This window comes from Cervus elaphus, chromosome 4, assembly GCF_910594005.1.
Source record: "Cervus elaphus chromosome 4, mCerEla1.1, whole genome shotgun sequence".
Lineage (NCBI taxonomy): Eukaryota > Metazoa > Chordata > Mammalia > Artiodactyla > Cervidae > Cervus > Cervus elaphus.
The window spans coordinates 56,085,865-56,112,518 of record NC_057818.1 but is presented as its reverse complement, the minus strand read 5'-3'; the positions used below and the strand labels follow the sequence as shown (position 1 = coordinate 56,112,518).

At 55.8% G+C, this 26,654-nt stretch overlaps 3 protein-coding genes across 14 annotated transcripts; 1 reads left to right on the top strand and 2 right to left on the bottom strand.

Annotated features, from left to right (window-relative positions):
* Positions 1–21,845, bottom strand: PPFIA3 (PTPRF interacting protein alpha 3). Of its 8 annotated transcripts, none has more exons than XM_043899771.1 (30): positions 21,516–21,845; positions 16,501–16,755; positions 16,143–16,244; positions 15,601–15,765; positions 15,173–15,247; positions 14,628–14,702; positions 14,093–14,314; positions 12,932–13,078; positions 12,709–12,843; positions 12,061–12,144; positions 11,806–11,937; positions 11,300–11,362; positions 11,086–11,165; positions 10,663–10,807; positions 9,924–10,117; positions 8,570–8,792; positions 7,337–7,500; positions 7,100–7,227; positions 6,348–6,441; positions 5,923–6,004; positions 5,081–5,281; positions 4,369–4,431; positions 4,175–4,201; positions 2,912–3,087; positions 2,406–2,503; positions 2,029–2,204; positions 1,873–1,941; positions 1,469–1,640; positions 863–934; positions 1–730 (listed from the first exon to the last, which is right to left on the bottom strand). In XM_043899771.1, exons 2-29 carry the CDS (start codon positions 16,738–16,740, stop codon positions 876–878), a joined length of 3,591 nt encoding a protein of 1,196 aa, XP_043755706.1. In that variant the 5' UTR covers positions 16,741–16,755; positions 21,516–21,845; the 3' UTR covers positions 1–730; positions 863–875. The 8 variants fall into 8 exon arrangements, with proteins under 8 accessions (XP_043755706.1, XP_043755705.1, XP_043755708.1 ...); XM_043899770.1 differs by having other exon boundaries at positions 1–791; positions 21,516–21,844; XM_043899773.1 differs by having other exon boundaries at positions 1–791; positions 9,924–10,111; positions 21,516–21,844.
* A 234-nt stretch (positions 21,846–22,079) lies between these two features.
* On the top strand, positions 22,080–22,669 carry C4H19orf73 (chromosome 4 C19orf73 homolog). The gene is given in 4 exon segments (XM_043900613.1): positions 22,080–22,188; positions 22,231–22,310; positions 22,312–22,527; positions 22,529–22,669. Coding segments are annotated over 4 exon segments (546 nt in total).
* A 90-nt stretch (positions 22,670–22,759) lies between these two features.
* LIN7B (lin-7 homolog B, crumbs cell polarity complex component) lies at positions 22,760–26,385 on the bottom strand. 5 transcript variants are annotated; one of them, XR_006340627.1, is made up of 6 exons: positions 26,277–26,385; positions 25,734–25,852; positions 25,379–25,471; positions 24,459–24,668; positions 23,119–23,352; positions 22,760–22,863 (listed from the first exon to the last, which is right to left on the bottom strand). XR_006340627.1 is itself a non-coding variant. In XM_043899766.1 (6 exons), exons 1-6 carry the CDS (start codon positions 26,311–26,313, stop codon positions 22,842–22,844), a joined length of 645 nt encoding a protein of 214 aa, XP_043755701.1. In that variant the 5' UTR covers positions 26,314–26,385; the 3' UTR covers positions 22,760–22,841. The 5 variants fall into 5 exon arrangements, 2 of the variants coding, with proteins under 2 accessions (XP_043755701.1, XP_043755702.1); XR_006340628.1 differs by having other exon boundaries at positions 23,123–23,352; XR_006340629.1 differs by having other exon boundaries at positions 25,379–25,450.
* Positions 26,386–26,654: the final 269 nt, after the last annotated feature.

Here is a 26,654-nt window from a genome sequence, read left to right as displayed (position 1 = left end):
TTTTTGAAACAGTTCTCTTTACCCGTGATCACTGAGTGACGCCTGGGGCAGGGAGGCCGACCAAGAGTCGGGGGCGAGGGCTCCCCCACCGTCCTTCCTCCCCCCACGCCACGTCGCCCAGTGGCATCGTGGAAAGAGGGTTCTCCCATGCAAACCCCGGAGCCGGAGCGGAACGGGGAGCGCAGTTCTGCACCCCGTACCACCGGGGCACGGACACGGCCACAGCACGGGGGGCGGAGGGGCCTCGGGGACACGAGACACTGGGGAGAGAGAGGGAACCCCGCCCGCAGCTGACCCCAGGCACCGGCGACGGGACGCGGCGGGGCGGGGCTGAGTGGCACAAGGGGCGAGGCTTTTAGCAGCGAGTCCTCCCTCCCCTCCTTTCGGACGAAGAAGGAGGACTTGGGCCCCGCAACTGAGAAGAAAGAGGAGGGGTCAGCCTCTCCCCGCATGCGGCCCGGGAGGGAAGCCCCGCCCCCTTCCCGCGGGGGAAGGGCACCCATCTCCCATCGGAAACTGATCAATAAATTACAAAGTAGAGGAAAGCGAGGCGGAAGTTTGGGGCGGGATTTCTTCCTGCCCTCTTCTTCCCCCCTCTCAGTCCAGTGCATGTGGTTTGGTCCAGGCCCAGTCCATTTGTGAGGCGGGGACCAGCATCCCCCGTTCGTCTGTACAGATGGTCCAGTCCGCGGCGCGAGCTCCCCAGTAAACTCTCCCCGGCGAGACCATACTGTGGGCAGGAGGGGAAACAGCCCAGCCTCTGAAGGGTTCTTCCGTCCGAGTGAGGTCACCTGCATTGACGCCAGGCGTGAAGATCCACTGTGCCGCCCCGATCCCCAAGATCGCCCAGTACGGTCCTCACCTGGAAGCCTACACTAGCAGGAATAGGTCCGGACAGAAACGCCATCTGCCCGGGAACTCCCAGAAGTCTGGCCTGGAGGGAGAATGAGCATTGGTTCAGCAAAGCGCAAAAGCCCGCGCGCGCGCGCACACACACACACACACACACACACATCCGCCCAGTGACCACTGGTTCAGTAAAGCGCACACACACCCGCCTAGTGAGCATTGGTTCAGTAAAGCGGGCGCGCACACACACACACCCGCCCAGTTCCTCCTCCACCCAAGCGTCCTCCCTTGGATTCCCCCTCCCGAGAAGCCAACGACCGCCTGACTCCCTCCAGGCCAGTTTCCAATCCTTTCTCAAAGCCTCAGATTCCTTCAAAATGCCCCAGGTGACACTGGACGAGTTCATTTCCCACCCTGGAAAACGGGGTATGGGGATTAATCCATTCCACACCCTGAGGAGGGAGTTGGCTTGTTGGAGCGGTCCATTTGTCGTGGGTGGGGAAAAAGGGACTAGACCATCTCAGAACCCGGGGAGGCTGCTGGAATGTGGAGATGGTCCCTCCCCCGACATCTAAGAAGGGGAGGGGAGCAGAGGCTGTCCCATTTGGGATCCGCCCACCTTCCGGCTGCAGCTTGCGGAGAGGGAGCCCCGGCGAGCCTAGAGCCCCTGCTGCGGCCGAACGAAAGTTGGGGGGCAACATCTCAGCTGAGTCGGGGGTTACGCCTCGGAGGTCCTTCTCTCGGAACATCTTCCGCCAAGATGGGGAGCGGCTGAAGGACTTGGCACTGTCCTAGGTATAGGGGTGCAGCCAGCTAGTGAGGGACTAGGGCCGCGTTCCGACTTCGCTCCTCCTTTTGACCCCACCCCTCTCCCGCTCCCTTCGCTCCTTTAGCCCCGCCCCTTCCCTGGCACCGCCTCCAACCGCGACTCCCTGGCCAAGTCAAGCCCCACCCCTTCAGCTGCGAGCCTAGAGGGGCCGCTGGGAGTGTGGAGTACCCTATGCTTGCTGCTGCTGCGCCCACCTCATCCAGCCGCCTGTCTGTGCCCAAGGAAATGAGGTTGCTGAATTCCTTCTCCAAGAGCTGCCGGGCCTGCAGGGAAGAGGTGGGAGAGAGGCTGCAGCATGCAGTCTGCAAGATGGGGATGCCCAGTGTGCCCCGGGCCCGGCGGCAGCTCACCTGCGCATTCTGCGTGGGGATCTGCAGAAGCAAGGCCAGGTCGGAGTAGTCGAAGGTCTCGTCCAGGGCGAGCAGTGCCCCGTGCACCCCGCTCTCCGTGAGGTTCGTGGCGAATTCCTTCAGGCCCAGCCCGGACACCCAACCCATGACCCGCTCATTGGACCACACCATCACATCTGGGGATGGAAGGGACCCTCAGTTGCACCCTTCCTGGGGCCTGGCCCTTCTCATTTATCCCATATCTCCAACCCCATTTCCTCTTCCTATCTCCACCCCGGCTCTCCTGGCCTCCCTTCCCTTCCCTGTTTATGCCTCCTCCAACCCTGTCCCAAACCCCTCCACATGGCTCCCAGGTGGACTCATACTTTTCTACTCACCTCGGATCTGGGTCTGACTCTCTTCCCGCCTCCGCTCCAAGTCCTTCCGGTCATAGTTGAGCCGTTTCAGGCACATGATCCCATAATGCAGACTCACCCTGAGTAGCAGAGAGCGGAGTCACAGAAGAGCCCCCACAACCCCAGTGACTGTTTTCCCTGTTGCTTGTGGTTTTCTGGGAGAGGCTGGGGAATTGCTCCACTGGATCTGTTCTATTGATTGCTGACCTTCCCAGGAGCCGGGATATTTTTTAAAAAGCAGTTCCTGTTAGCCAACCTGTAAGGGGTATGGGGTCAACTAGCCAAGCTGTCTCAGGACTTGGACAATTCCTAGTGGGCCATCTTAATGAGTGGAAGGGGCACAGGAGTCTGGATTTCCTAACAATCCAGGCTAAAGGACCAAAGATAGTCCAAGATGAATTCCACATAACTGGTCCTATTTGCCAAAGACTCTCTAGAAGTGGGGGCCTCCCCCACTTGGACTGTTGCCACTAGCCAGGCAACCTCACCTGTGAAAGCTGTCCACCATCTTGAGCTGGCCCCGGAGCTCCTTCTTGTTAAGATGATCTAACATTCGGGCATCCACCAACGACTCCATGAAGTAGCTGCGGTATTGGGGCAGCCCCAGGCTGGGCAGCCAGTCGTTCCCCACCCATTCGTGGTTCATGTCGCCATATGCCAGGATCTGGGGCCATGGGCAGGTGGGGGAGCAGTCAGGCCTTCTGACCCCTTCCCATGTGTGTATGAAAGGGTACAGTCCAACCCCTCTCTCCCAAATCCAAGGTTGTTCTTTCTCTATCCCATAGCAGGACAATGGCCAGTCTCTGCTCAGGACAACGGGCAATCCAAAACTGTTTCCCTCTCTTTCATAATGACCTCACAGACCCTTGTCTACTCAAAGCACCATTATCACTTGAGAACTTGCTGAAATTGCGGAATCTCAGACCCTAGGCTACTGAATGGAAATCCTCATTCTCACAAGAGCCTCAGGTGATCTGAACAGTACATTTAAGAAGTACTAGTCCAAAAAAAAAAAAAAAAGTACTAGTCTAGCATCGTCCCAACTCAGAACAATGGATCAGTCCAATATCACTACTCCTCCAATTCCGCACAACAGATTCTTCCAGCATAGCTACCTCCCCAACAAAGGACAACGGTTTCATCTACCACTCTTGCGCTGTCCCAAAACTACTAGCCCGATGCCACATCTGGCCCAGGACAATATTCTGGATCCACCCCAAGTCCTTCACTCCTCCCAGCATGAGGAAACAATCCATACCTTGGGCTCTTGGAAACAAAGACCCAACATAGCTCCTCTACCTCAGGTGAGTTCATACCTCTTGCTCTCTTGAGAATAAAATGTACCTCCTTCTACCCAACTTCTCAGCCTGATGTACCCTGCCCAGCCCCCCACCCCGCCCCAAATGCTCTCCCTTTTGCCCCAGTACAGTGGAACAGCCCCACTTCCCTCTGCCGTAGGGCAAAGAGCCGCTCAGCGTTTCCCTCTAGTTACAGCAATGAAACAGCCTCTGGAGCCCGCGCAACCAACCATAATGGGATGACCCGTGCACCACTGACAATGGAACAGTCGGGCTTCTACACCGACCCCACCAAGCCACAGTGACAGCCCAGAGCAGCGCTCCGCGCAGCGCCCCCCCGCGGTGAGGATGGAATGCTCCGGCGAGGGGCGGGGCGGGGCTCGGAGAAGGAGGGGCGTCCATGCAGCGTGCACAGCCTGTTCATGCGCCCACGACCCGCCCCGCGCCCCCTACCTGCTCCCAGCTGATCTCCTTGGTCTCCTGACCAGTTAGTGGGAAGAGGGGAGAGAAGGGGTGGGTTAAGGGGCAGGCGGAGGAGGGCGGGAGGGACAAACGGACGGACAGCCAGCCACAGACTCACCCGCCACCCGGCCCCTGCCCAGGGAAAGTTAGTGCCACCCCCAAGGCCACCGGCAGGGGGCACTCACAGGCTTGGTCGTCGCGGTCAGGGACTCCATCTCCTCGTGTGTCATCCACACGTTTCCTGTGGACTGAGGGGCGAGAGGTGTTACGGAGGTTGGGAGAAAGCTTCTGGACAGGGGAGTGGAAGACAGTCGTGCTCCTGGAGGAGCCGAATTAGCCATGGGAACACATAATTTTATGTATGGAACAAAATGATAAAATGTTAGAAGGCAGTAAATGCCATGGGGTGAAAAAAAATATAGGTGTTCGTGTATGATAGAACCGGTGACTAGTTAGCTGTTGAGTTAGGGAGGCCTCTTGGAGGTGGTGACATTTGAGCTGAGACCTCAGGGATGAGTTGGAGCCAGCCTTGGAGGTAAAAAAGAAGGACGGGTGCTCCAAGAAAAGGGAGCAGCAAGTGTCAAGGAGCAGAGTAGAAAAGGAGCTGGGGAAGGGGCCCCTCATCTTGGGACTTGTAGAGAACCATATGAATTTGGGTTTTTCTCCGGGATAGGATCCTTCTGCTGCGGAGTGTAAGACAGACTGAGGGTTGGAAGTAGAGGGGAGGCAGGGAGACCTGAAGGGTGTCCCACCCTCAGAGATAATCCAGGTGAGAGACTGTGCAGAGCAGGGTGTATCTGACAAGACAGAGCTAGAATGAGCGGACTCAGGATTGGCTACTCTGAGGACGGTAGACGGGGCCTACAGCAGGGGCTGGCATTGGCCCTGGACACTCACGGTGCGAGAGGAGGCAGGAGCAGAGGGTGAGGTGAGTGAAACCATCTCCTGGATGGCAAGGCGCAGCTTGAGCCGGTGTAGTGGGTTGCTGATGCCGATCTCACGCTGGATCTCCGTGTCTGACAAGTTGGCCATGATGGCACCACTCTTGACATTGGCCCGGCAGGCGGCCACATACCACGCAGGCATGCCTACCCATAGCTGGACCAGAGGGAGAAAGTGGGGGGGGGGTGGTATGAGACAGAGAAGCGGAGATATATCACAGGAGAAATGGGAGAAGGACAGAAAGAAAGGGGGAGAGGGAGACAGAGAGGTGGGGAAAGGCAAGTGGGGAGAAATAGAAAGACAGGAGTGAAGCAAAGAGATCAAGAGTCAGAGGGAGACACAAAGAGATGAAGGAGGACAGTCAGGCGGGTGAGCCCAGAGTCAGAGGGGAAAGAGAGAGATGGGGAGAGACAGAGATGAGAGGCAGAGAGGCAGAGAGAAAGAAGCAAAACACATTGGGAGAGAACATGGGAAGAAATCCGGGGAATGACAAAAACACAGAGATGAGGAGAGAGGTAGAAAAATAGAGAAAGAATCCCAGAGACAGAGGCATGGGAAGACACAAAGAAAGAGACAGTAGGACCAAGATGGGCGTGGTGAGGGGTGAGGGGAGAAGGAAAAAAAAAAGCAACAGGAAGGTCCACAAGAAACCTGACCCCTCCCAGGGCCTCACTCCCCCAACTCCCTTCCCCGGACACCTCTGGGCAAGGAGGATGGCACAGGGTCAGCCAGCCCTGGCCATGGGGTTCTCAGAGGGATTGGGGATGAAGAGTCAGGACATTTCTGGACCCCAGTACCTCTAGCCAGGAGACCACAGTGGGCCCATCCCAAGCAGCAAAAGGCAGGCCCTGACGGCAGGCCTCTTCCAGAAGTTCATGCCTGAAGAGAGAGGGCCATGGCAGGAAGTCTCAGGGGTAGAGACACCTAGCCCTCTCAGATGGCTCCCTTCACCAACTGCTCCCCCCGCCTCCACAAAAACAACTTTTATGAATGTAGAATACATGGCAGAAGGTTAAAAACAGAAACACGTGACTCTTTGTAATCCCCCTCCCCTAACACACATGTACACACACACAAATGAAAAGAGGAGGGGGAAAACAAAAACAACCCTCTAGGAGTTCCCAAATTTCCAAACAAGTTCAGGATCTTGAACACCCCTTCCCAGAATTTTCTTACTTATGACCAACCCTCCCCTGCACACACATCACACACCCACACTCACTTCCTCTTGTTCCTTCGATCCTTCTCTCCTGGGCCCGTCAGCTTGGCTAGCCCCAGAGGGTCAGTGGCCAGTGTCTCGTCTGAGGGTGTTCCAGCTGGAGGCAGGGAGGGGCCAAAATTTGGAGAGCCTCAGAGGGGAGGCAGAATCTTTGATGCTGGGGGGTTGAGAAGGATGCCAGGAAAGCAGAGGCCCAGAGGGATTAGTAAATGAGGCCACACAGAGGGAGTGATAAAACCACACAGGAACCAATGTCACCTCCTATGCAAAGAATTGGAGAAATCCCCCACATAGAGCTGATTCACTGGACTGGCCTTGGTAAGGTGGCAGGGGTATGCTGCTAAATACTTAACAACTGGCTTCCTGGGGAAGAAGAGGTATTTCCTGATTGGTAGCATTTGCCAATTTCCATGGTGTAAATAATTCCACCAATTTCAGGCCACAAAATGTGATGTCAAAGCAGCTCATAAAATTTCTGAAAATTTGACTAACTTGGATTTCACAAGTCAGACAAGCAAGCTCCACTCTATTTTAAAAAAAACCAAGTAAATGAAATAAAGAATTCATTTGTCCAACAGTCACTCAGGCAGGCCTCAGAGTGCCCTTCTTGCCCCTTCTCCTCCCCTCAACTTCTGCCAAGGTTCCAGTGCTCAAAATGCATTACCAAATGATTGGGGACAGGGTTGTATGTCAAGTGAATATGTAAAGAAGGAGGAAGGAAGGAATAAAGAAAGGGAGAGGAAACCGGGACTCACCCAGAGAAGAGCTGTCCCGACCTGGTGGTCCCATTCTCCCCTTCTCCTTCTTGCCAAAGAGACGGCCTATGGATGACTTGATGCTCTTCTTCTTGGGAGCTTTGTGCAGGGAATCTGGGGTGCCCTCACTGGGTGAGCAGGACAGAGTGAAGGTAGATCCCATCTCTAATCTTTGTTCAGTCCCATCTCCTCCTCCCAAGCAAGTCCCTCCCTGTCTCGTCCCTTATTCTTACTGACCTTCCCCGTGATGGCCCTCCGTCCTCCAGGGATCCTGCCTGCAGTGCCAAGGCTTGCGTCATTCTCTCAAGGCGGGCAGAGCGAGGAGTGGGAGGTGGGGTGTCTCCTGGGATTGCCGGCCCCTCCCCTCGGGGAGCCACAGCTTCCTCCTTAGGGACATGGTTCTGTAAGAGAGGCAGAGTTGCTACACTGAGTTGGAGGGATCATATTGGGGGCTCCTCATTAATTGGGAGGTATACCAGGTGTCTAGGATACCCCTGATTTGGACTATCACTTCTAAAGATAGGATAGATTAAGTGGGAGTGAACTGCAGAAATATAAAGGCAATAACTGCAGTCCCTCTGGAGCTTGATGAGCCCATATTTCTACTATCTTAGCTTCTGGTGTCAGGAGTGGGATCTGCTCAGTCTCAAGGAAATCTAATGAGTTACAAGTTCTGAAAATAGGAAAGCTGAGTTTAAGGCAATAAAACAGGGTTATAGCTCTTGTGTCTGCCTCTAAGGTCAATTCTAGGCTATCATGGTATTTCTCAAATGTATATTTAGTCACAGAATATATACATATATTCTGTGGTCAGTGGTTAAGTGGTTAAGACTTGGTGCTCTCATTACTGGAGCCCAGGGTCTGGTTGGAGAACTAAAATCCAGCAAGCTGCATGACATGGCCAAAAAATAAATAAAAATCCTATGCAGAAATTTCATGCCTAAAGTAGGTAAAAGTAGAACAGATCTGACTAAAGTACAAGTTAGGGTTCAGGAATCCAGTGACTCAGCCTCCCCTTTGCCCCCCCTTTTTTACATTTTAAAAATTATTTATTTTTAGCTGCACTGGGTCTCCATTGCTGTGCCTATGCTTTCTCTAATTGCAGAGAGCACAGGCTACTCTTTAGTTGCCGTGCATGAGCTTCTCATTGCAGTGGTTTCTCTTGTTGTGGCGCATGGGCTCTAGAGCACAGGCTCAATAGTTGTGGTGCACAGGCTTAGCCTCCCCCCAGCATGTGAAATCTTCCTGGAGAAGGGATCGAATCCATGTCCCCTGCACTGGCAGGCGAATTCCCAACCACTGGACGACCAGGGAAGTCCTCCTTTGCCCTTTGAGTTGAGCTTTTAGCGGAAGCTAAGATTGCTATCATTGGTGTGATGATTATTGTTGCTGTTTGTTAGGGAGCCCTGTTTATGACCTCCCACCACCACCACCACCACCACCAAGCTGAGGAGACTTAAGAATACTCACAGCTTTGTCGGTGCCCTCACGGGCAGGGCTAGGGGGTGCCAGACGAGGTGTTGAGTGGCCAGAGCTGGGAGGGGAGGGGCTGGCGAGGGTAGAGGTGGTGAGGGAGGGGGGCAGTGAGCAGCTACTGCGGTAGCGGCCCAATGAGTCCAGGCCAGAGCCTGACACCCGGCTCTCCAGCTCTTCTGCCCTTTGTTCTGTTGTCTCCTTCTCCTCTTGGATTAACCTGAGGAGGCAAATGGGGAGATGGGATGAGAGGACGGAGGCAGGCAATAGGAGAGGGAGCCTGGGGGGACTTCCCTGGTGATCCAGAAGTTAAGACTCCATTCTTCCAATGCAGAGGATGCAGGTTCAATCCCTGGTTGGGGAACTAAGATCCCACGTGCTGCATTGCACGTCCTAAAGGGGGAGTCTGGGGATCCCAATGGACCAGGAAGGCTTGGTGGAGCAAAAGTAATTCTGGGGAAGGCACAATGAGATCTTGGTGGATCCCTGATGGCTTCACAGGTTCAAAGGGAGTCAAGGGACCATGCTAGGCTCGGGAGGTCGTGGAAAGATTAGGGATGACAGGATGACCAGAGTGTGCTTCAGGATGACCCTGATGATGACCAGGCAGCTCTGGAAAATCATAAATGGATGACCCTGGGCAAGAGGTCAAGTTCTAAGGAGGACAGAAAGTGCAAGCTTATAATAAGAGAAAGGTGAGATCAGGGACTCTGAAGTCAATCTGGGATCTGGGAAGGTCATAGAGACATTTGGTGAAAGTCAATATCTCCAGTCAGAACAAGTTGGAATGGAAGATGGTGGTCAGGTTGATGTGTTTGCTGGGGCCCATGCAAAGTGTGTTATCAGAGAATTGCTAAGAATTGCTGGGGAATCCAAGTAGACTTTATGTGATGGGGGAGTCTTAATAAACTGAGGATTTTTGTTTTATCAGGTAGAAATTCTTGCTATCTAGAGTCGAGGTTCTTAAGGTGTTTAGGATTGGGGACCTCATGTTGAGATGCTTAGGGTACCAGGAGTCTCTGGGTAATGGTTGCTTGAAGTCATGAAAGCCGTGATATAATGGACTCTCGATGGATTGGATTGGATTTTGATTTTTGGTATCTGAGGATGCAGTCTTGGGTATTTGGGGAAATTGTGAGTACTGTTTGGGGGGGGGGTATATAATGTATAAATAGCACATAGGAGACTTCCGGGTATTTCCTCAGGGATTCCTGAATAGTGTTGGGCTGGGAGAACTCCTTGAGGATGGTTAGGAGAGGAGTTGGGCTTAGGTATTCAGATCAGTCTCAAGAGCTAGAGGGGCTGTGGACTTAGCTCAGGTAGGACGAGAGAGAACTGGGCCAGTGCTCACTTGATCTCTTTGTTGATGGCCTCCAGCTGCTCCTGAAGCATGATGGCCAGTGTCTGAACATCAGCCTGCCCGCTGGGGGACAGCAACTCAGCTCCAAACATCCCCTCGGCCTCCTCTTCATCTGAGCCATCCAGCTCGCCAGGGAATGGAGGTGGCATTGACCCTGCAGGGGCAGACCTCTCCCACTCCTGCCTCTGTGTGGAGACAGAAGGATGACAGGTGGACAGGGGCCAAAGGTAGATGCTGGGTCTTCCCTCACTGCTTCTGACCTTTCCCACCCTCTATGACCCTGCCCACATCCACTGATACTAACTGCCCTCACCCTATGATCCAGTCCCCACAGTTTCCCAAGCCCACCTTTCTTTCTTGGTGGGTCCCATTTTTTGATCACCCCTGACACCCCCCACAACCTTCCCTGAGTCCACTGTTTCCTTTGACCCAGCCCACTTCTTTTCTTCACTTAGTCCCATCCATTCTAGGATTCTACACCTTGCATGTCATCTCCCCAAAAACCCTCTTCCCAGCCCATCATTCCTTTAAAGTTCTCACCAGGCAGCAGGACATCCACATGAGGAGACATCAAGGCAAGTGGGGATGATGGAAGAAGAGAAGACAGTGTGGGTCCAGGAAACCTTACTTCTCAACTAGTCCCCGCCCAGAGCCCTGCATACTGGGCACCACCTCCTACTACTGCCCTCCCAGGCCCTGCTCAGCCCAGGCCCCAGAAGTGGCTGCTGACCTTAGAGGGCTCATCCTTGACCCCTGACCAGCGGCCCCTCTTGCTTGCTCGGCCACTGCCAGCCCCATAGGGGTCCAGGTGGGCGCCAGAAGGTAAGGTGGGTGCCTGAGAGTAACGGAGCTCCAGGGCACTGCCAGGGAGAGATCTGTGGGCACGGAGAGGGTGGAGACCAAGGGGTCAGGAAGAGGAAATAGAGGTTAGTGGTCATGTGGAAGGGCTTGGGGTCAGAGGACTGGAAGAAGGATCTTGTGTGAAAAGTCAGGAAAAAAGGGTCTGGGGCCAGAGATCATGAAGTCAGCGGTCAAAAATAAGAGGGGCCGGTGGAAGTCTCAGGCGGACAGGGAGGGGGATGGAGAGACTTGGGAAGCAGAAGGGATGTGCTTGGCCAAGGGGGCCCCGTGGGCACAGGAAAGTTACTGTCACCTGGAGTAGGACGACGGTGGCCTCCCCCGAAGCTGGTCAATCTCCATCTGCATCCGCTCCATCTCAGCCAGGAGCTGCTCCTAGGGGAGGAGGTTGGAGAGGCCAGGTCAGAATCTGCCCCCTTCTGAGATCAGCCCCTCCCAGCCAGGCTGATTCCAACCCCAGCAACGCCTGCTCTGTTTCTCTGGCCCTCACCCCCCAGGCTCCTCCCTACCTTGTTGAGCAGCAGCTCATCCTGAAGCTTCTTCATGTTGGCAATCTCCTCGCTTAGTGAGTTCTGTAGGGGAACAGGGGTGCAGTGAGGGGCCTGACCCTGGAAGCAGTCTCCAGTGCAGTCTCCAGGCCTGAGGGAACCCCCAAGGGTAATGGGTGAGCTGGAATGGTGAGCTGGAGGGGAAGAGGGTTGTGGAGTGAAGATGCTGCTGAGGAGGGGGGAGTCCCTGGGAGCCCAGAATTCAGCATCCTGTGTAATTTCAGTGGATTCAGAGTTTGAGGGTCCATAGGGTTACAGGCTTGGGGAAACGCCAAGAATTCGGGGTATAGGTGCCCCAGAATTCAGCCCTAGGGTGCTTGGGTGAAATAGTGCTGGTCCTAGCAATACAGCAGTCTGTCAGATTCGAATTCGGGATGCCTAGATTTGGGGAGATCTAATATAATGGTTTGGGGAAAGGCCTGGGGCCCCACGATTCCAGTTTATGGGAGTCCTAGATTGGGGCACACCTTCTCCTCCAGTGCCCCCATGCGCTCCTTGAGGTGAAGCTGCAGTCGTTCGTTGGACTCGCTCAGCAACTTGTCCACTGTCTCAGACAGCCGCTTGTTGTGGTCATCATTCATCTTCTCCCGCTGCCGGGCCTGCCCAGAGGAGAGCAGGGCACAGGTGCTGAGCCCTGAGCACTGCCCCTGCTCCCAGCTCCCATCCCCTTCAGCCCACCCCCTCATCTAAGGCTCATCCCCCAAGCCTCAAAGCCCCCTCACCCGCTGCAGCTCCTGGTTCTTCTCCTCCAACTGGGCCTCCAGCTGCCGAAGCCGCTCCTCAAAATTCCCATGACGTTCCTCAGCCTAGAAGTTGGAACCCATGGCATCTGACTGTCCCACTAGGACCCAGTCAAGCCCCAGGCCCCACCTCCTCTATGGCTGGCTTCCAGGCCCCGCCCCTGGAGCTCCAGGCTCCTCCCCCACAAAACTCCAAACCTTGCACTTGAGTCTCAAGACCTGCCCTCTTCTATAAGCTCTGCCCCCTTCTCAGTTCAGGTCCCACCCATCCTTTTAGTCCAAACTAGAAAACACCCCTGAGTCGGTTAGATCCTCCGGAGGAGGAAATGGCAATCCACTCCAGTATTCTTGCCTGGAGAATCCCTTGGACAGAGGAACCTGGCGGGCGCTACAGTCCATAGTGTTGCTGAGTCGGACACAACTGAAGCGACTTAGCAGAGACCACCTCCCACCAAACCTCTAGGCCCTTCCCCCATTCTAAGTCACATCCCTTTCTAGATCCCAGGCCCTGCCCTTTCCATCTGAATTCAGGCTGTTGGTCTTCACCCCTTCCAGACTCCAGGCCCCGCCTTCTCTAAGCTCCTCCCCTTCGCCCCAGAGACTCAAGGCCCCACCCCAGGCCGCCCTCACTTTATTGAGAGCCGCCACGCGCTGGGCCAGCTGGGCCTCAATTTCTGGCAAGGTCTCTGCCTTCTGCAGCGTCTGCTGCAGCTTCTGCTTGGCATCGTCCAGCCACTCGGCCAGCTGACGGCTCTTCTCTTCACTCTGGGGGACACAGACAAAGGGAAAGGAGGAGCTTGGTCATATGGGCCACAGCCTCGCCCCTATCGCCCCTCCCCGGCTGTGCCCCCACCTGTCGGTACAGTGACTCCTTGCTGGCCAACTCGTTTTCCAACTTGTCGTTGGCGTCGTGCAGAGAGGTGGCCTCACGCTGGGCACTCAAATAGCGCTTCTCTAGCGTTGTGATCCGTTCCTCCATATCCTCCCGCTGTGCCAGCGCCTGCAGAGGTGACAAAGGACCGCGTGGACTACAGCTCCCAGAAGGTCCTGTGGGTTGCCTAGGCTTAGAACCTCAATTCAGGCACCCCAGGGTACACTGGGAAATGAAGTCCCTTGCCATCTGGGCATCAGAAAGATGGAACCACACCTGCCAAGAGCTCCTGAGAATAGCCAACGTTACATTGCCTGCCCTCTGCCACCTGACAGATAAAATGGCGGTACAGCACCTCCCATAAACTTTTGGGACAGTATTGGCTTATCATATGGATGACCTAAGGCCCAGGGGATGGAAAGTCTCCACTCTTCTTGGCCCACTCAAAAACCCAAGTTTTACATTTTTCAGCAACTTCTGACACAACTCGGATTTAGAATCACAGAGCAAATGCCCTAGGGTCTCACAGAGAACAAAAGTCCCTTCCATCTGGGAGGCAACATCCCCCAAGACCTCCCAAGGTAGCACAGGTTTATAAAACCAGAGAAGGTGTTCCAGGGTCTCATGGGGAATGGGCTCCTGCCTAGAAGCCGGTGTGGTGGGACCACACTTCCTAATAAGCCCTCGGGCCATCCACACTTCAAATCCGAGGTAAAAGCCCCAGTGGATGATGAAAACAAAAGTGCTCTCTCTTCTTTCTCATTCAGGGCTTTAAAGAATCCATGCCCTACATTTCTCAGCAGTCCCTGGAGCGTGGGAGTTAAGATCAAAGAGCCTCAGCCAGGATGGGGTGAAATACAGCCAATGGAGTTCAACTAAGAGGTGGGAGAGAATTTCCCAATGGTAACATAAAAACTACAACCAGATACTGGGTGACTACCATTTATGTGCCATGTACCAACTCTCTGACAAGGGCCATAAATCCCATTTTACAGGTGAGGAAACAGGCTCAGAGAGGAGAAGAAACTGCACTCATTGTGGACTGAATCCAGGTTCATGAGTTCTGTGACTATGGGCACAGGGGAATAGGGAGGGTTTCGGGGGGAGGGACAGAGGGCAGCCCAGCAGGGGCTCCGGCCTCACCTCCTTGAGGTCGCGCTGGAGCTTGGCGTTAGCTTCCTCGGCCTTACCCAGCTCGCGGTGGGCGGTGCCCAGCTCCTCCTCCAGCTGACTCATCTGGCGGCACAACACCGCCAAGCGCTCCCGCAGCTGGCACACCTCTGCCCGCTGCCGCTCCAGGGCCTCCTCCAGCTCCGCCGTGCGCCGGTTCGAATCCCCACCAGGACCCAGGCCATTGGCAAGAGTCTGGAATGGGGACAGTGAGGGAGGAAGGCACAGAACTCAAATTGGGTAACACAGAGATAGAATGCAAAGAGAAAGCTGACGGGGGTGAGAGGGAATCAAAGATCAGTTAAGGGCCATGGGGATCACAAATTTAGCTAGCTGACCTGAATCAGAGGTCAAAGGTCAGCTAGAGTCTGAGGGATTCAGATGGCCTAGGGTCTGTGAGAATCATACCAAACATTAAAGGGACCACCACAAAGTCACGTGGCTGAGTAGGACCACAGGGATGGGGGCCAATGAGGAGCAAGGAGAGGGAAAAACGTCCACCTCTTACCTGCCCATCCCCATCCTTGCCGGGCTCCTCTAGCCCCGACCGGCGCCTAGACAGCTGCTCTCGAAGGTTCAGAGTCTGGCAACAGGAAAGAGAGATCAGGGTGAAGGGGGTCCTACAACCCCCGTTTTACTTCCCACTGGCTCTGGTCCTGCTGGGGCCACACTTATCTCATAGTCTACCCTTAGGCCCCGTGTCCTCGTATCTCTCCTTAGCCACCCACCAGAGAGGAAGCCACCCTTAATCTTAACCCTAAGGTTAAGTCCTTGTGCCCAGACTTACCCCACCCAACCATTTCCTACGAAGTCGGTTCTTTCCCTTAGCCGCCCCCAGCCCTGCTTCTCACCCTAGGCTCACTGTCACAGAGCGGTCCTCCACTCCCCTTAGTCCTGCCCAGTGAATTTCACCTTAGGAACCCGGTTCTCCACAGCCAAATCCTACTGGTCCGGTGCCCTAGTCCTGTCCCCAGTAGGTTCTAGGACCCACCCAATCGACTCCACCCCATTGGTAGTTCACTAGTCCCGCCTCCTTCTTGGCCACACCCCCACCTCCTGATTGCTCAGCTCCAGCTCTTCCTCTAGGACTGCCACCCGCTCCAGCGCCATTCGCAGCCGCTCTCGGACCTGAGGATGGGGGCAAGACCGAGTGAGATGGAGATCAGACCCGATCGAGGATAGCTGATGCAGAACACCTTGGGATGGACCTGACAGGACAACATTATCATTCCTCTATTTATAATAGGTGTGCAGCCCCAACCAGCTAGTAAGGCAGCTTCACCCACTGGTATACCCTATCCCATTACTTTTTTCCATTATCAGGTCTCTGTCTGCAATAGTCTGTTTCAATTTCAAGACAGTCAACATTCTTCCCACTTGGGCTATCTCCAACCAATCACAGCCAGAATTTCTGCCATTCAAGACAGCCCCAGCCGACCACAGGTTTCTGTTCTACATGCAGTCTCTTCTGATTCTCATACCTTCTCATCCAGGGCCTTGTGGTGCTCGAAGAGGGATTTTAGAGCCTTGAGTACCTCCACCTCGGAAGAGACCCCGCCCGGAGACTGGGCCTGGCGCTTTACCACGGTCATGCGCAGTGACCTCTCGTGCCTGGACACCAGGCATTCCAGGTGTTCTAGGAGAAGCTACAGGGATAGAGCACCGGGCCAAGGAAAAGTGTCAAGGGAAGAGAGGCAGAGTGCAGGAAGAGGATTCAGACAGATGGGGCAGACACAGGGAAGAAGTGGAGCCAAGTAAAGAGGTGTGAAGAGAGACAGATCCGGAGAAGAGAGGGATAACGGGTCGGGGGTGGGGCGGTCAGGAAGAAGTGGTACAGAAAATGAGAACAGTTTTGGAGATAGGGGAGGGGACATGAAGGAAGGAGGGGACCAGAGGAGACCCGTCCAAGTTGTGGAAGCAGGAAGAAGAAAGGAAGGCAAGGCAGGGTATAAAAAGATGGGTCAGGCTTTAACACCCAAGGCTCCGCCCACCCTGCTTAAGTCCCGCCCCCAAGACGCCTCACCCGTGTATTGTTCCTCTCCGCCTTCAGCTCCGCAATTTCTTCCTCCCGTTCCAGTAACTGTTCCCGACACAAGTTCAGCTCCTTCGTCAGAGCCGCAAACTCCTGACCAGTGATGAGCAGAATTGTACAATCAGATCAATCCTTTCCCCATCTCCCTCATCCCAAAGGACTGGGAGGTTAGTAAGTCCCTCCCCTCTAGGCCAAGTCCCGCCCCTTCAAGAGACCTAGGCCCCGCCCACCACAGGCAAGCCCCTCCTTCTTTCAAGAGTCAGGTCCCGCCCCTTCCTGCCGCCCTCCCCCTTGCCCTCTCGAGCCGAGGCCCCGCCTCCCTCAGGCCCCGCCCTGGCCCCGCCCAGACCTGGGGCAGCGCGATGCTGAGCTGGCGCTGCAAAGAGTCCTTCTCGTGGCCCAGCTCGCGCAGCCGCAACTGCGCCGTAGCAAGCCCATCCTGCGCTTCGCGCAGCGTCTCCAGCAGGCGCTCGCGCTCGGTGAGCATCGTGACCATGAGGCGCTCCAGCTCGCCGCCAGCCTCGTCCGGGCCCAGCGCCGAGCCCCGCCGGCCATCCTCGCTGATGGTGGGCATCACCTCGCACATCATGGCGGCGGTGCTGGCCTGCGTGTACCGGGAGGGGGCAGGGAACCGAGAGAGGCTTCGTCAAAGCGCAGGCAACAAAACTGAGGCACGGTCACTGGGATACTACATAGTGAGAACTGAGGCTAGACAACCCAAGCAACTGCACAGCAGAAACAGAAGCCCATCCATTCCGATCATGGTGCAAGATAAACAGAAACCCAATGCTCTCAGGAAAGCAGACCTAGGTGAGAGCACTTGGAGAAACTGAGGTCAGACTTCATCTGACAACGGGCAGCAAATCTAGACTCAGCCTATTAAGAGAAACAAAGGCCGAATGACCCACTCCCTGAGAGAAAGTGGAAAGCTTGGAAGCCCGTCCCCTCCCACCCAAGGGCTTCCCAGGTGGCTCAGTGGTAAAGAATCCACCTGCCAATGCAGGAGAAACAGGTTCGATCCCTGGGTGGAGAAGATCCCCTGAAGAAGGGAATGGCAACCCACTCCAGTATTCTTGCCTGGGAAATCCATTGGGTCCCACAGAGTCGGACATGACTGAGTGCACAGGCACTCCCCTCCAGTCCATATCCCACCCCTGCAAGGGGCTCAGGCCCCGCCCATCACTGGCACTGTGGGAAAATCAGTCTACCTGTTCTGGCCCTGCTGAGAATTCCCTTCAACCTCACTGTATGAATGAGAAAACTCAGGCCCAGGAGAAGGAGACTATGTCTTCAGGAGGTCACAAAACCAGGGGTCACAGGATGAGGTCACTGGTCATTTACAGGGGTCACCTGTATAATGTTACAGGGATGGTCCTCAACTGCTCTTCAGCCCAATTCCTGCCTCCTTCAACTGCCCAGGTATCTAGATATCTAGTTACAGGAGAATCAAAGACTCACTGCAGGCAGAAGGAAAAAAAGATGGCATGGACCATGCTAGCCACTTCACACTACACAGGAATCCTAGATCCAGCTACTTCTTCCCTCAGGTCACAGGAATCTAGGTTCTCCTGTCCCTTCTGTCCCCCAGAGAGAGGAGTCTGAGCCTCCATCCTTCTCCTCCCCAGACCCAGAAGTCAGAGACCAGATCTTTCTCCTTCCAGGGCACAAGAGTCTGGGCTTTCAGTCTCCAACTGTATACCCAGAAATCTCAGCCTTCAGATTTCTCTTCCCTCGGAATCCAGGCCCCCAGGACCCAGGAGTCTGGGTGCATGAGCCGTGGGCGGGGATGAAGGAAGCTCTCCTGAGACACTCCCCCTGCTCACATCAGGTCAGACGGGTCTGGCTGGCCCAGCCGAAAGCAGGAGGGACTTTCACTCTGTTTTCTCCTTTCTTTCTCTCCCTTCAGACAGAGGAATAACCGGTTCTCAGAGTGGATAATTCCCAGCCCCACCCAATATTTGGACTATATCTACAGCCTGGGACTGGAACCTTGGACTCCAGGGAGGAGAGGTAGAGACTGAGAGCCCCAGGACCTGGGAGAGGAGGCAACTAGGTGCCTATACCCTTGGGTCTTTGAAGAGGTGTATCTAGGAATCTAGACATCTGAGTCCCAACAGAGAGGTCAGATTCAAGAAAATGTTTGTAAGAGAGCAAGCCAGCCTTAAGTAAAAAATCAGCATGGTATCTAAAACTCAGAACCTACTAATGAGATGCAGCTAGGGATGTTTTCAGGAGGCTGCTCTCGAACTTCAGATTCCCTGAGAAGGAAACAAAACTCAGCAAGGTTAACTGTAGAATCTAGAAAGACACAGTACAGCATGCAGAAAGGATATATGCTTTCACATTTACAATGTGCTTGTGGTAAGAGCCTCACATGGGACCAAATAGAGGGGCATATTCTGGAACCCAGGTCTAGAACCTTGAACCAGCCAAGAGCAATCCAATAACTTACAAGAGTGTCTGGTTCACCATAGAACCCCAAACATAGAGGGGAGGGTGATGATATCTAAGGACAGACCTAATGCAGTGCTTAACAAACCTAAGTCAGAAGACATAAACAAGAACTCAGAACCTACCAGGGACGAAAGTATAACACAGACTATAGCAGAGGTCACATTCTTGGTTTCTTCATGTGTCTAGATAATGTTAGAACTCAGAGGGCAGAATATTTGCTCTAGAATTCAGAACATGCCCTGGAGCAAAGAAAAAAACCTAGAAAATAACAAGAAGTTTGCCTGGAACTTAGAACTGCCTGGGGGAGAATGCTGAAGGAGGCATTCTGGCAATTGAGAATTTACTGGCATAAGGACTGAGCTGGCAAAGGAGGTGGGGGTGGGGGTGGTGTGTTCTAGAAATGAGGACATTTCTAGGCTGAAGACTCCAGAACAAGAGAGAGCCTAGAGCATGTTTAGAATGCTGAAGTGGCAGATGGAAGAAGCCCACAATCCACCAGGGGACAAGTTCTGAGCCAAGGTCACACTAGGGGAAAAGATAGAGAAGGTGGGGATGGATGGGCTTAGAATACAGAACCTGAAGAATGAACGTGCAGTGTAATCCTGGGGACTTAAGACTGTAGAACTGGATGGCATATAAAATAGGGAGGTGCAGGGACTTCTCTGGTGGTCCAGTGGTCAAGACTCTGCCCTTTCACTGCAGGGGGTGTAGGTTCGATCTCTGGTTGGGGAACTAAGATCCCGCATACCTCACAGCACAGCCCAAAAATAAATGAAATATGGAAGCATATTCTAGAACTGATAGTGCAGTTTGGAGAAAAGCTAGAGACCATAAATGGAACACACACATACACATTCTAGCACTGAGAATGCCCCTGGGAAAAGAACAGAATCTAGAACAATGCCAAGGATGTGGCTAGAACCTAGAACACACCCAAAATGAAATTTTAAAAGAAAATAAGCAAAGACTGGCTTCTTAAAAATTGGAATATGTCAGGAATTACTTGGCGGTACAGTGGTTAGGACTAGGCACTTTCACTGCTGGGGCCTGGGTTGGATCCCTGGTCAGGGAACTAAGATCTGTGGGGGAGGAAGTGAAGTGGGGGAGGAAGGAACATGTCTAAGGGGAGGAAAGTGGGATCAGAATTTGGCTTGGGAGCACTGGCTAGAAATTTGAATTTACCTGGGGAACATCATGACTCGAATTTAGCATCTAACCTAGAATTTAGAACATACCTTGGGTGAAAAAGGAACAGAGATGTTCACTGGGAGTATTCTAGGATTTAGAAAGAATTCCACGAAGCACTGCCAGGGTGCCTGTTTAGTTGGAAATATGGAAGACAATTCTAGATCACAAAGTGAACCTAGGTCACAGAGCACATCTGGAGCAAGGGATGTATGCTCGGCTTATCAGTCTGAGAATGTACTTGAAAGATGGGGCATCACGATATGAAAAAATCATGATGGGGTGCTGGAAGCATCTCAAGAACCTGGGTCTCAGGCAAAATATTGGAAACCCCAGGAAGCCCAAAATCTGAGATGATATGGGGATGAGACAGGGGGTTTTCAAGGCCATCAGAGTTGATGGGCAATGGTGAGGCTGTAGGAACTTGGGTTCCTAAGTGTAACAGCTGAACAGCTAGATACTTTGGAGGTCACAGTTGGGGGACTGGACTCCTGAATCTTTGTGGAGGCAAAAGACAGGAGATGGAAGTTTGGAGCCTGAGTCCTTGTTGGAAGGAAGGGCAGGGGTAGATGACTTTGATGAGCAGTACAGGAGATGGGTTCTGAACTCCTGGGTCGCTGAGGGGAGGCAGGATCAAGAACAAGGCATCTAGGTCTTCAAGGGGGAGGACAGGCAGAAGCCAGAGAATTGCATTAAGAATTGCATTCTGAGCCCCTGAAAGGGAGGAATCATGGCGCCTGAATCCCTAAGGAGGCAGATGCTGGGGTGCCAGGAGGCTGAGTATACTTATTGGAGGGGAACAGAGCTTTGAACTGGGTCTCTCAAGGGGGCAAAGGCTGGGAAACTGGATTCTTTCCTGGAGGGGGTGAAGGCTACCAGCTGGGGCCTCTAACCAGAGGAAGTGAGGGCTGACAAGGCACCCAGAGCCGGGTAGGATCTGGATCCCTGGATGCCAAGATCCCTAAGGTGGACCAGGCAAGAACATTCAGGCTCCGACTCCTCAAGTAGTAGCTGGGGTCACCGCAACTGGGGTGCTAAGGATGGGGCCGAGAGCCTGGCCAGCGGAATCCTGAGGCCCAGGCGCCCAGGTCGGGGAGGGCCTGGGTATTCCCAGGTCAAAGGCGCAGCGAGGGGGATCCCCGCGCCGCCGGCGCCCCCTCCCCGGCGGCGGCAGCAGGAGATGGGGGAGGCAAGGCTGCCGAGAATGGTGACCATGGACAGCTCCAGAGCGGGCCTGTGTCCAGGGCGGCCGCTGAGCCGGCCTGGACTGAGGGACTCGGCCGGCTGTACAAGCCGAAGGACCGGAGATGGGCTGACTGGGTCCCCGAATGGGGGACTATGCGGACGCGACCGGGGGAGGGGGGGGCCGGCGGCTCTAGCTGGGGGAGTCTGACACAGCCTTGGTCGGTGTCGATCTCCCAGGACTGGGCCCAGGAGGAGGATCTTGGTCCAGAGGGGATTCCCGGGGCTGACCTGGGAAATTAAGGCTCCTGGGCCCTGGAGGAGGCGCAAGGCAGCAGTACGCCTGGGATCCTAGGGTTCGGTTGGGGACTCTGAGAGCCGGGAGGGACACGCCTGAGTCTCTGGGGTCGGGCTGTGAAATCTGGGCTGTAAGGTCCTCGGGGAAGGAGAAGAGAATCCAGGTTCTCGGGGAGGCGGGGGAAGCTCGGCGAGGGGTCCCCGGGGTGGGCGCTGCCAGGCGGGCCGGGCTGGGCTCTTACCTACCTGGTCCGCGGCGGCTGCGGGCGGAGCTGGGCTGCAGGAGGGACGTGGGGGGTGGGGTGGGGGGACCGGGCGGGGCCCCTGGCGGCGGCCGGGGCCCGGATCTGTAGCTCTGGAGCCCTGTCTCCGCGGCTCGCGCGGGCTCCGCGTCTCTTGCTCCGGCTTGGGCGCTGGGGACCCCCTCCCCTTCACCGTCTAACAGCCCTTTACCCCCTAAAATAGCCCCCTGCCCCTGTCACCGTTCAGCCTCCCCCCGCGAGGCCGCAGCCGCCAGATCTAGGGGTGCTCACCAGCGCCCCCCAAATCCCACCTTCCCCCGCCAAAAAATTCCTCCTCCCTCCTCCCCCCAGCAACCAGCGCTGGGGCGGTCGTGGCCCCTTTAACAGGAGACTGACAGACGGCGCCGAGTGGCCAATGGGAGGTGGTGTCGGCGCCGGCTGGCGGTTAAGCCCCGCCCCCGCGCTGCCTGGGAGGGGTCGCGCGGGCGGAGAGCGGGAGGCGGGGCTAAGGCGGGTCGGCCAATAGGCATGCGGGGTGAGGCGGCTGGGGCGGGAGGCGGAGCCCGGCATGGGGATGATGTCACCTGGAGCGAGTGGCGCGCGGCGTGGAACGCCAGTCGCGACCCCGGATTCCGGCGGTGGCGCGCGCCTGCCCTCGCGCCGCACGGGACAGGAGGGTTGGGCGGGCGGCGAGGTGGGAGTAAAAGATGGCTTTTAAGATGGGGGCGGCTCCCGGAGACACGCGCTCGGGTTATAAGGTGGGGTGAATGCCTGGTCGGCGAGTGCACCTTACTCTGCACCCCCTGAGCCCGCCTCGGGAACTGCACGTGGCACCCCCACCTCTCGCGCAGACTATTGCGCGGCCGGCAGGGCTCCCCCGGCGGACTAAGCTAATGGTTCGCTCCGCCCCGCCCACAAAGAGGCCGCCCACTGACTGGCGCGTTTTAGGACTCCTCTGTCAGACCAGCTACACAGAAAGGGGGCTTGGCTTCCACCCTCAGAATCTCGGAAGGGTTGGGGGGAGTTGTCTTCAGCTCTGATCCCGCGCTCAGACCCAGACCGGGTCCCAGCCTCCATCCTGGACCTATCGCCAGGAAGCCGGCCAGCCTCTGTCTTCGGACCTGGCAAAAACTCTCAAGTTCCGCTCTCAGACCCTGAAAAGGGTCTGGTCTCGACCTCAGCTTCTCTCCCTCTCCCACATCTCCAGACACTCCAACCCCTGGATGCAGGACAGACACAGACACTCAATGAGGGTCAAAGATCTTTAAATAAGGAGTTGGTGACAATAAATACTGTACAGGGGAGGGGGTGAGGGTCCAGATCTGTGGTTTCAGCCTCGAGACTCCAAGGACCTAAAAGGAGGGTGAAGAGAGGGGAGCCAAGCTCAGCATGGGAGAGAGCCAGGATTGGGGTTCCAGAGCCAAGAGCCCAGGGAAGTGGGTTGAGGGATTCCGGAAAGAGCAGGTTCCCCATCTTGGGGTGGGAGTGAGCTAAGTAGGGGGCCCCAAGGTAGTCAGAATGGTTTGGGGTGAGAGTCAGGGTCAAGGGTCAGAATCCCAGGGAAAGGAGCCAGGGCTGGGGGTGGCAATCAGTGTCTCAGAAATTACCGGCCTGGTCTGGGAGTCTGGGGATGAGGGAGGCAGAGGAGCCCCAGGGGTGTGGTGGCAAAGGGCTCACGAGTAGCTCTGATGTTGCTGGCGCCGCCGGGCTGAGCGCATCTTCTCAAAGCGGGCTTCCATCTCCTCCAGCACCCGAGGTGTGTAGCGTACCACCAGCTTCACCGAGCCCTGGGCAGCCTTCAGAAGTTCCACTGCCTTCTCATGCTGCTCACCCTCAACGCTCTGCAGGGGCCGTTCAGACAGCTCATCTTTATCCCCTTCTTCCCTGGTGAAGCCTGATGACCCCCAGTCCATCCCTCCTGCCCTGTTTTTTGTCCCCACTACTTGGCCCCAGCTCAGACCTCATCCTCGGTGTTCCAGCCTCCAGTCTCTTATTCCCTAGAGCCCCAAGGGGGTCTTTCTACACCTCCAGACTGAGCCTATCCTTCCACTGCTCACAGTGCTCCCAGGCTGGCCCCAACCACCTATCTAGCTCTGCCTCCTTCTACTCTAACCATAGTGGTTTTAATTATCTGCATGTCCTAGTCCATCAGAATCAAGCCCTTTCTCTTCAGCTCACAGGAGTGCAGAGCCACAGTCCCTGCCTACAGTACCTTCAACCTAACACTCTTCTCCACCAACTCCTACTCATCCTTCAAAACCCAACTTGAGGGGGCTTCCCTGGTTGTCCAGTGGCTAAGACTCTGTGCTCCCAATGGAGGGAGCCCAGGTTCACTCCCTGGTCAGAGAACTAGATCCCACGTGCTGCAACCAAGATCTGGAGCAGCCAAAACAAGCAAACAAACTCAAATGTTCCTTAATCTCCAAAAACATCCCTCATCTACAGTGGTCTGGTGCCACATCTGGGCTCTCACAGTGCTCTGTGCTTCCTCATTATCTCCTTGGTTTAGGATTATTTCAACCAGAGTCTATCTCCCTCACCCGAGAGGGTGTCTTTGGAGGTAGCAGCAGAGGCCAGTTACTCTCAGCATGTGTGCATGCTAAGTTGCTTCAGTGTCCAACTCTTTGCAACCCTATGGACTGTAGCCTGCCAGGCTCCTCTGTCCATGGGATTCTTCAGGCAAGAATACTGGAGTATGTTTCCATTTCCTTCTCCAGGGGATCTTCCTGACCCAAGGATCAAACCCGGGTCTCCTGCATTGGCAGGGGGATTCTTTACCACTGAGCCACCTGGGAAGCCCCCTAAGAACTCTCAGGGTCTGCAGCAAAGCCCAGAACAGGGTGAGACACAGAGGCAGTGGTCAGTGTGTTCAGTGAATATGAAAAACAGGGACTCTGCTCCCTTGGGCAGACTATGACCCCCAGCCCTGCCTCAGCCCCCAACTCACCACACCATTCACTGACAGCAGCTGGTCCCCACGCTTCAGGCCTCCGTGACGATCAGCCACGCCCCCGGGGATGACACGGGAGATGTAGATAGGCGAATTCTGCTCCTTGCCCCCCATGATGTTGAAGCCCAGGCCCTCGTCCGTCTTCGGCAGTTCCACTACCCTGGGATGTGCGTGGCCCTCACTGGCTGTGAAGGCAGCCACCGTGGCCTGGGAATGAGAAAGCCTTGGGAGGTGAGGACCCCCCACAATGGGCATGCGCATTCAGGTGGAGGCTAGGACCCCGCCCGGGAGAGGGATTTCGGCCAGGGAGCTTTCCTCAAGAATGGGGCGCCTGCCACACAAGTCAACACAAGATCACTCTGTAGTGACAAGATGTCCATTTTAAGTCACTTTGGACACTTCAGACTGTCAAAGAGAAGTCTCCGTTTGGTGTGTGTGTGTCTTGAATCTCACTTTTTTGCCAATCTCACTTTTTTACAGAGAGAAACAAAGGCCTGGACAGAGTCTCAAGCCTCGACCAAGCAAACAGCATCTAACCTGGGTTAGTAAGATTTCAGTGTTTAACCCAAACTGTTTTCATCGTGTAAAGGTTTAAAGTTATCTTCTAGTCAGGCATTTCATACTAGTTTCTAATTGTATTGCTAATTGCTTGGAGAATTCCACGGACAGAGGAGCCCAGTGGGCTACAGTCTGTGGGGTCACAAAGAGTCCAACAGGACTCAGTGACTAAAACTTTCACTTTTCACTTTCAAAGATACCTTTATATGACACTGAAGCTACAAATGCGAGATTAATCAGAATACATTATAAATACTAGTAAAGGTGGTAGATAGATATGGCAAAAATCATGAAGGAGGAAACAGGAATGACTGACTTTAGGAAGACGCTGAGCTGGACCATGGGGTGGGGGAGCCTACCTTGGCCGTGGCGTGGGCCCGGATCTCAGCACTGCCGGTGATGTCCAGCGTGTCGTAGAGCTGCTCATACACCTGGTGAGGACGCAGCCCCGCCTCAGGGAGCCGCCAGGCCAGCTCCTCAACACAGGCGTCCAGGCCCGCAGACCCTCCCACCCAAAGGTCCGCCCCGGCCCCGCAACCCCGAAGCGGCGGAAACTACAACTCCCGAAGAACCCCTGAGCTGAAGCGCGGGCACCACCCCCGCCCCAGGAGGGCCGCCCCGGTAGCTGCTGGGAGGCGTAGTCCCTCGGCTTGGGGCGACCAGGAGGAGGACCACGGCCGCCCGCCCCGTGCCCCGGGGCAGCGGTGCTCTCACCTCCCGGATGGCAGAGCAGAAGCGGCTCTGCAGGACTCGCTGGAGGGCTTGCAGCTTCTGCGGGGGCAGCTCCCCGCTGCGCTGGAGCCGCTCGAGGAGCTCCACCGCCCGGGACACTTCTGCGGGGCGGGGGCGGGGCGCACAGATACACACAGTCAGAGACGCGAAGACGCAGAGAACACGGAGAAATTGCGGCCAGAGATCAAGTCAGGGCGAACGCAGACCCGGGGAAGAACAGCCGCGTCCTGGCCGGACACCCGCAGAGTCGCCGCGGGTGGCAGAGGAGAGACTGCGGCCAGCCGGGCGCCCTGCGTCCCCGGGATCCCCATAGACACACACGCAGAGGTGTGCGTGCAGCGGGCGCCCCCTCCCCGGCCCGCTCGCCCACAGACCCTCCCACACCCTCCGAAGGCCGGACTCTCGGCGCCCCGCCCCGCCCACCCCCGCCGGGCCCGCCCACCCGCCCGGGTCTTGCCCGGGGAGGGGCGGGAGATCGGGATGCAGACCCGGGGCCGGGTGGGCAGGGCCGCGGGGCGCGCTTACCCCGCTCCAGCCCCAGCGGCTCCACCAGCGCAGCCATGTCCGCGCCGCCGCTGCGAGGCACCCTCCTGCCGGTCGCCGGCGAGGAGGGCGGGGCTGCGCGAGGCCACGCCCCGGCGACGAGCGCCCCCTGCGGAAGCGGGGCCCGGCGTGCGCGCCTGCCCTCCCGCCTCGGGTCCTGTCTCGCTGCCCTGCCCTCAGACCCCATCCGGCTGTTGGGTTAGTGACCCCTCCTATTGCAGCTTCTGTCTGTCTGCACCACCTTCCATCTCATCTGTCTGTTCTGCCCGCCTCACCTGTCTGTCTCCTTTCTATCCGTTTTTTCCACATTCATTGTGGAAAGATTGAAAGCGGGAGAGGAAAGGGACGACAGAAGGTGAG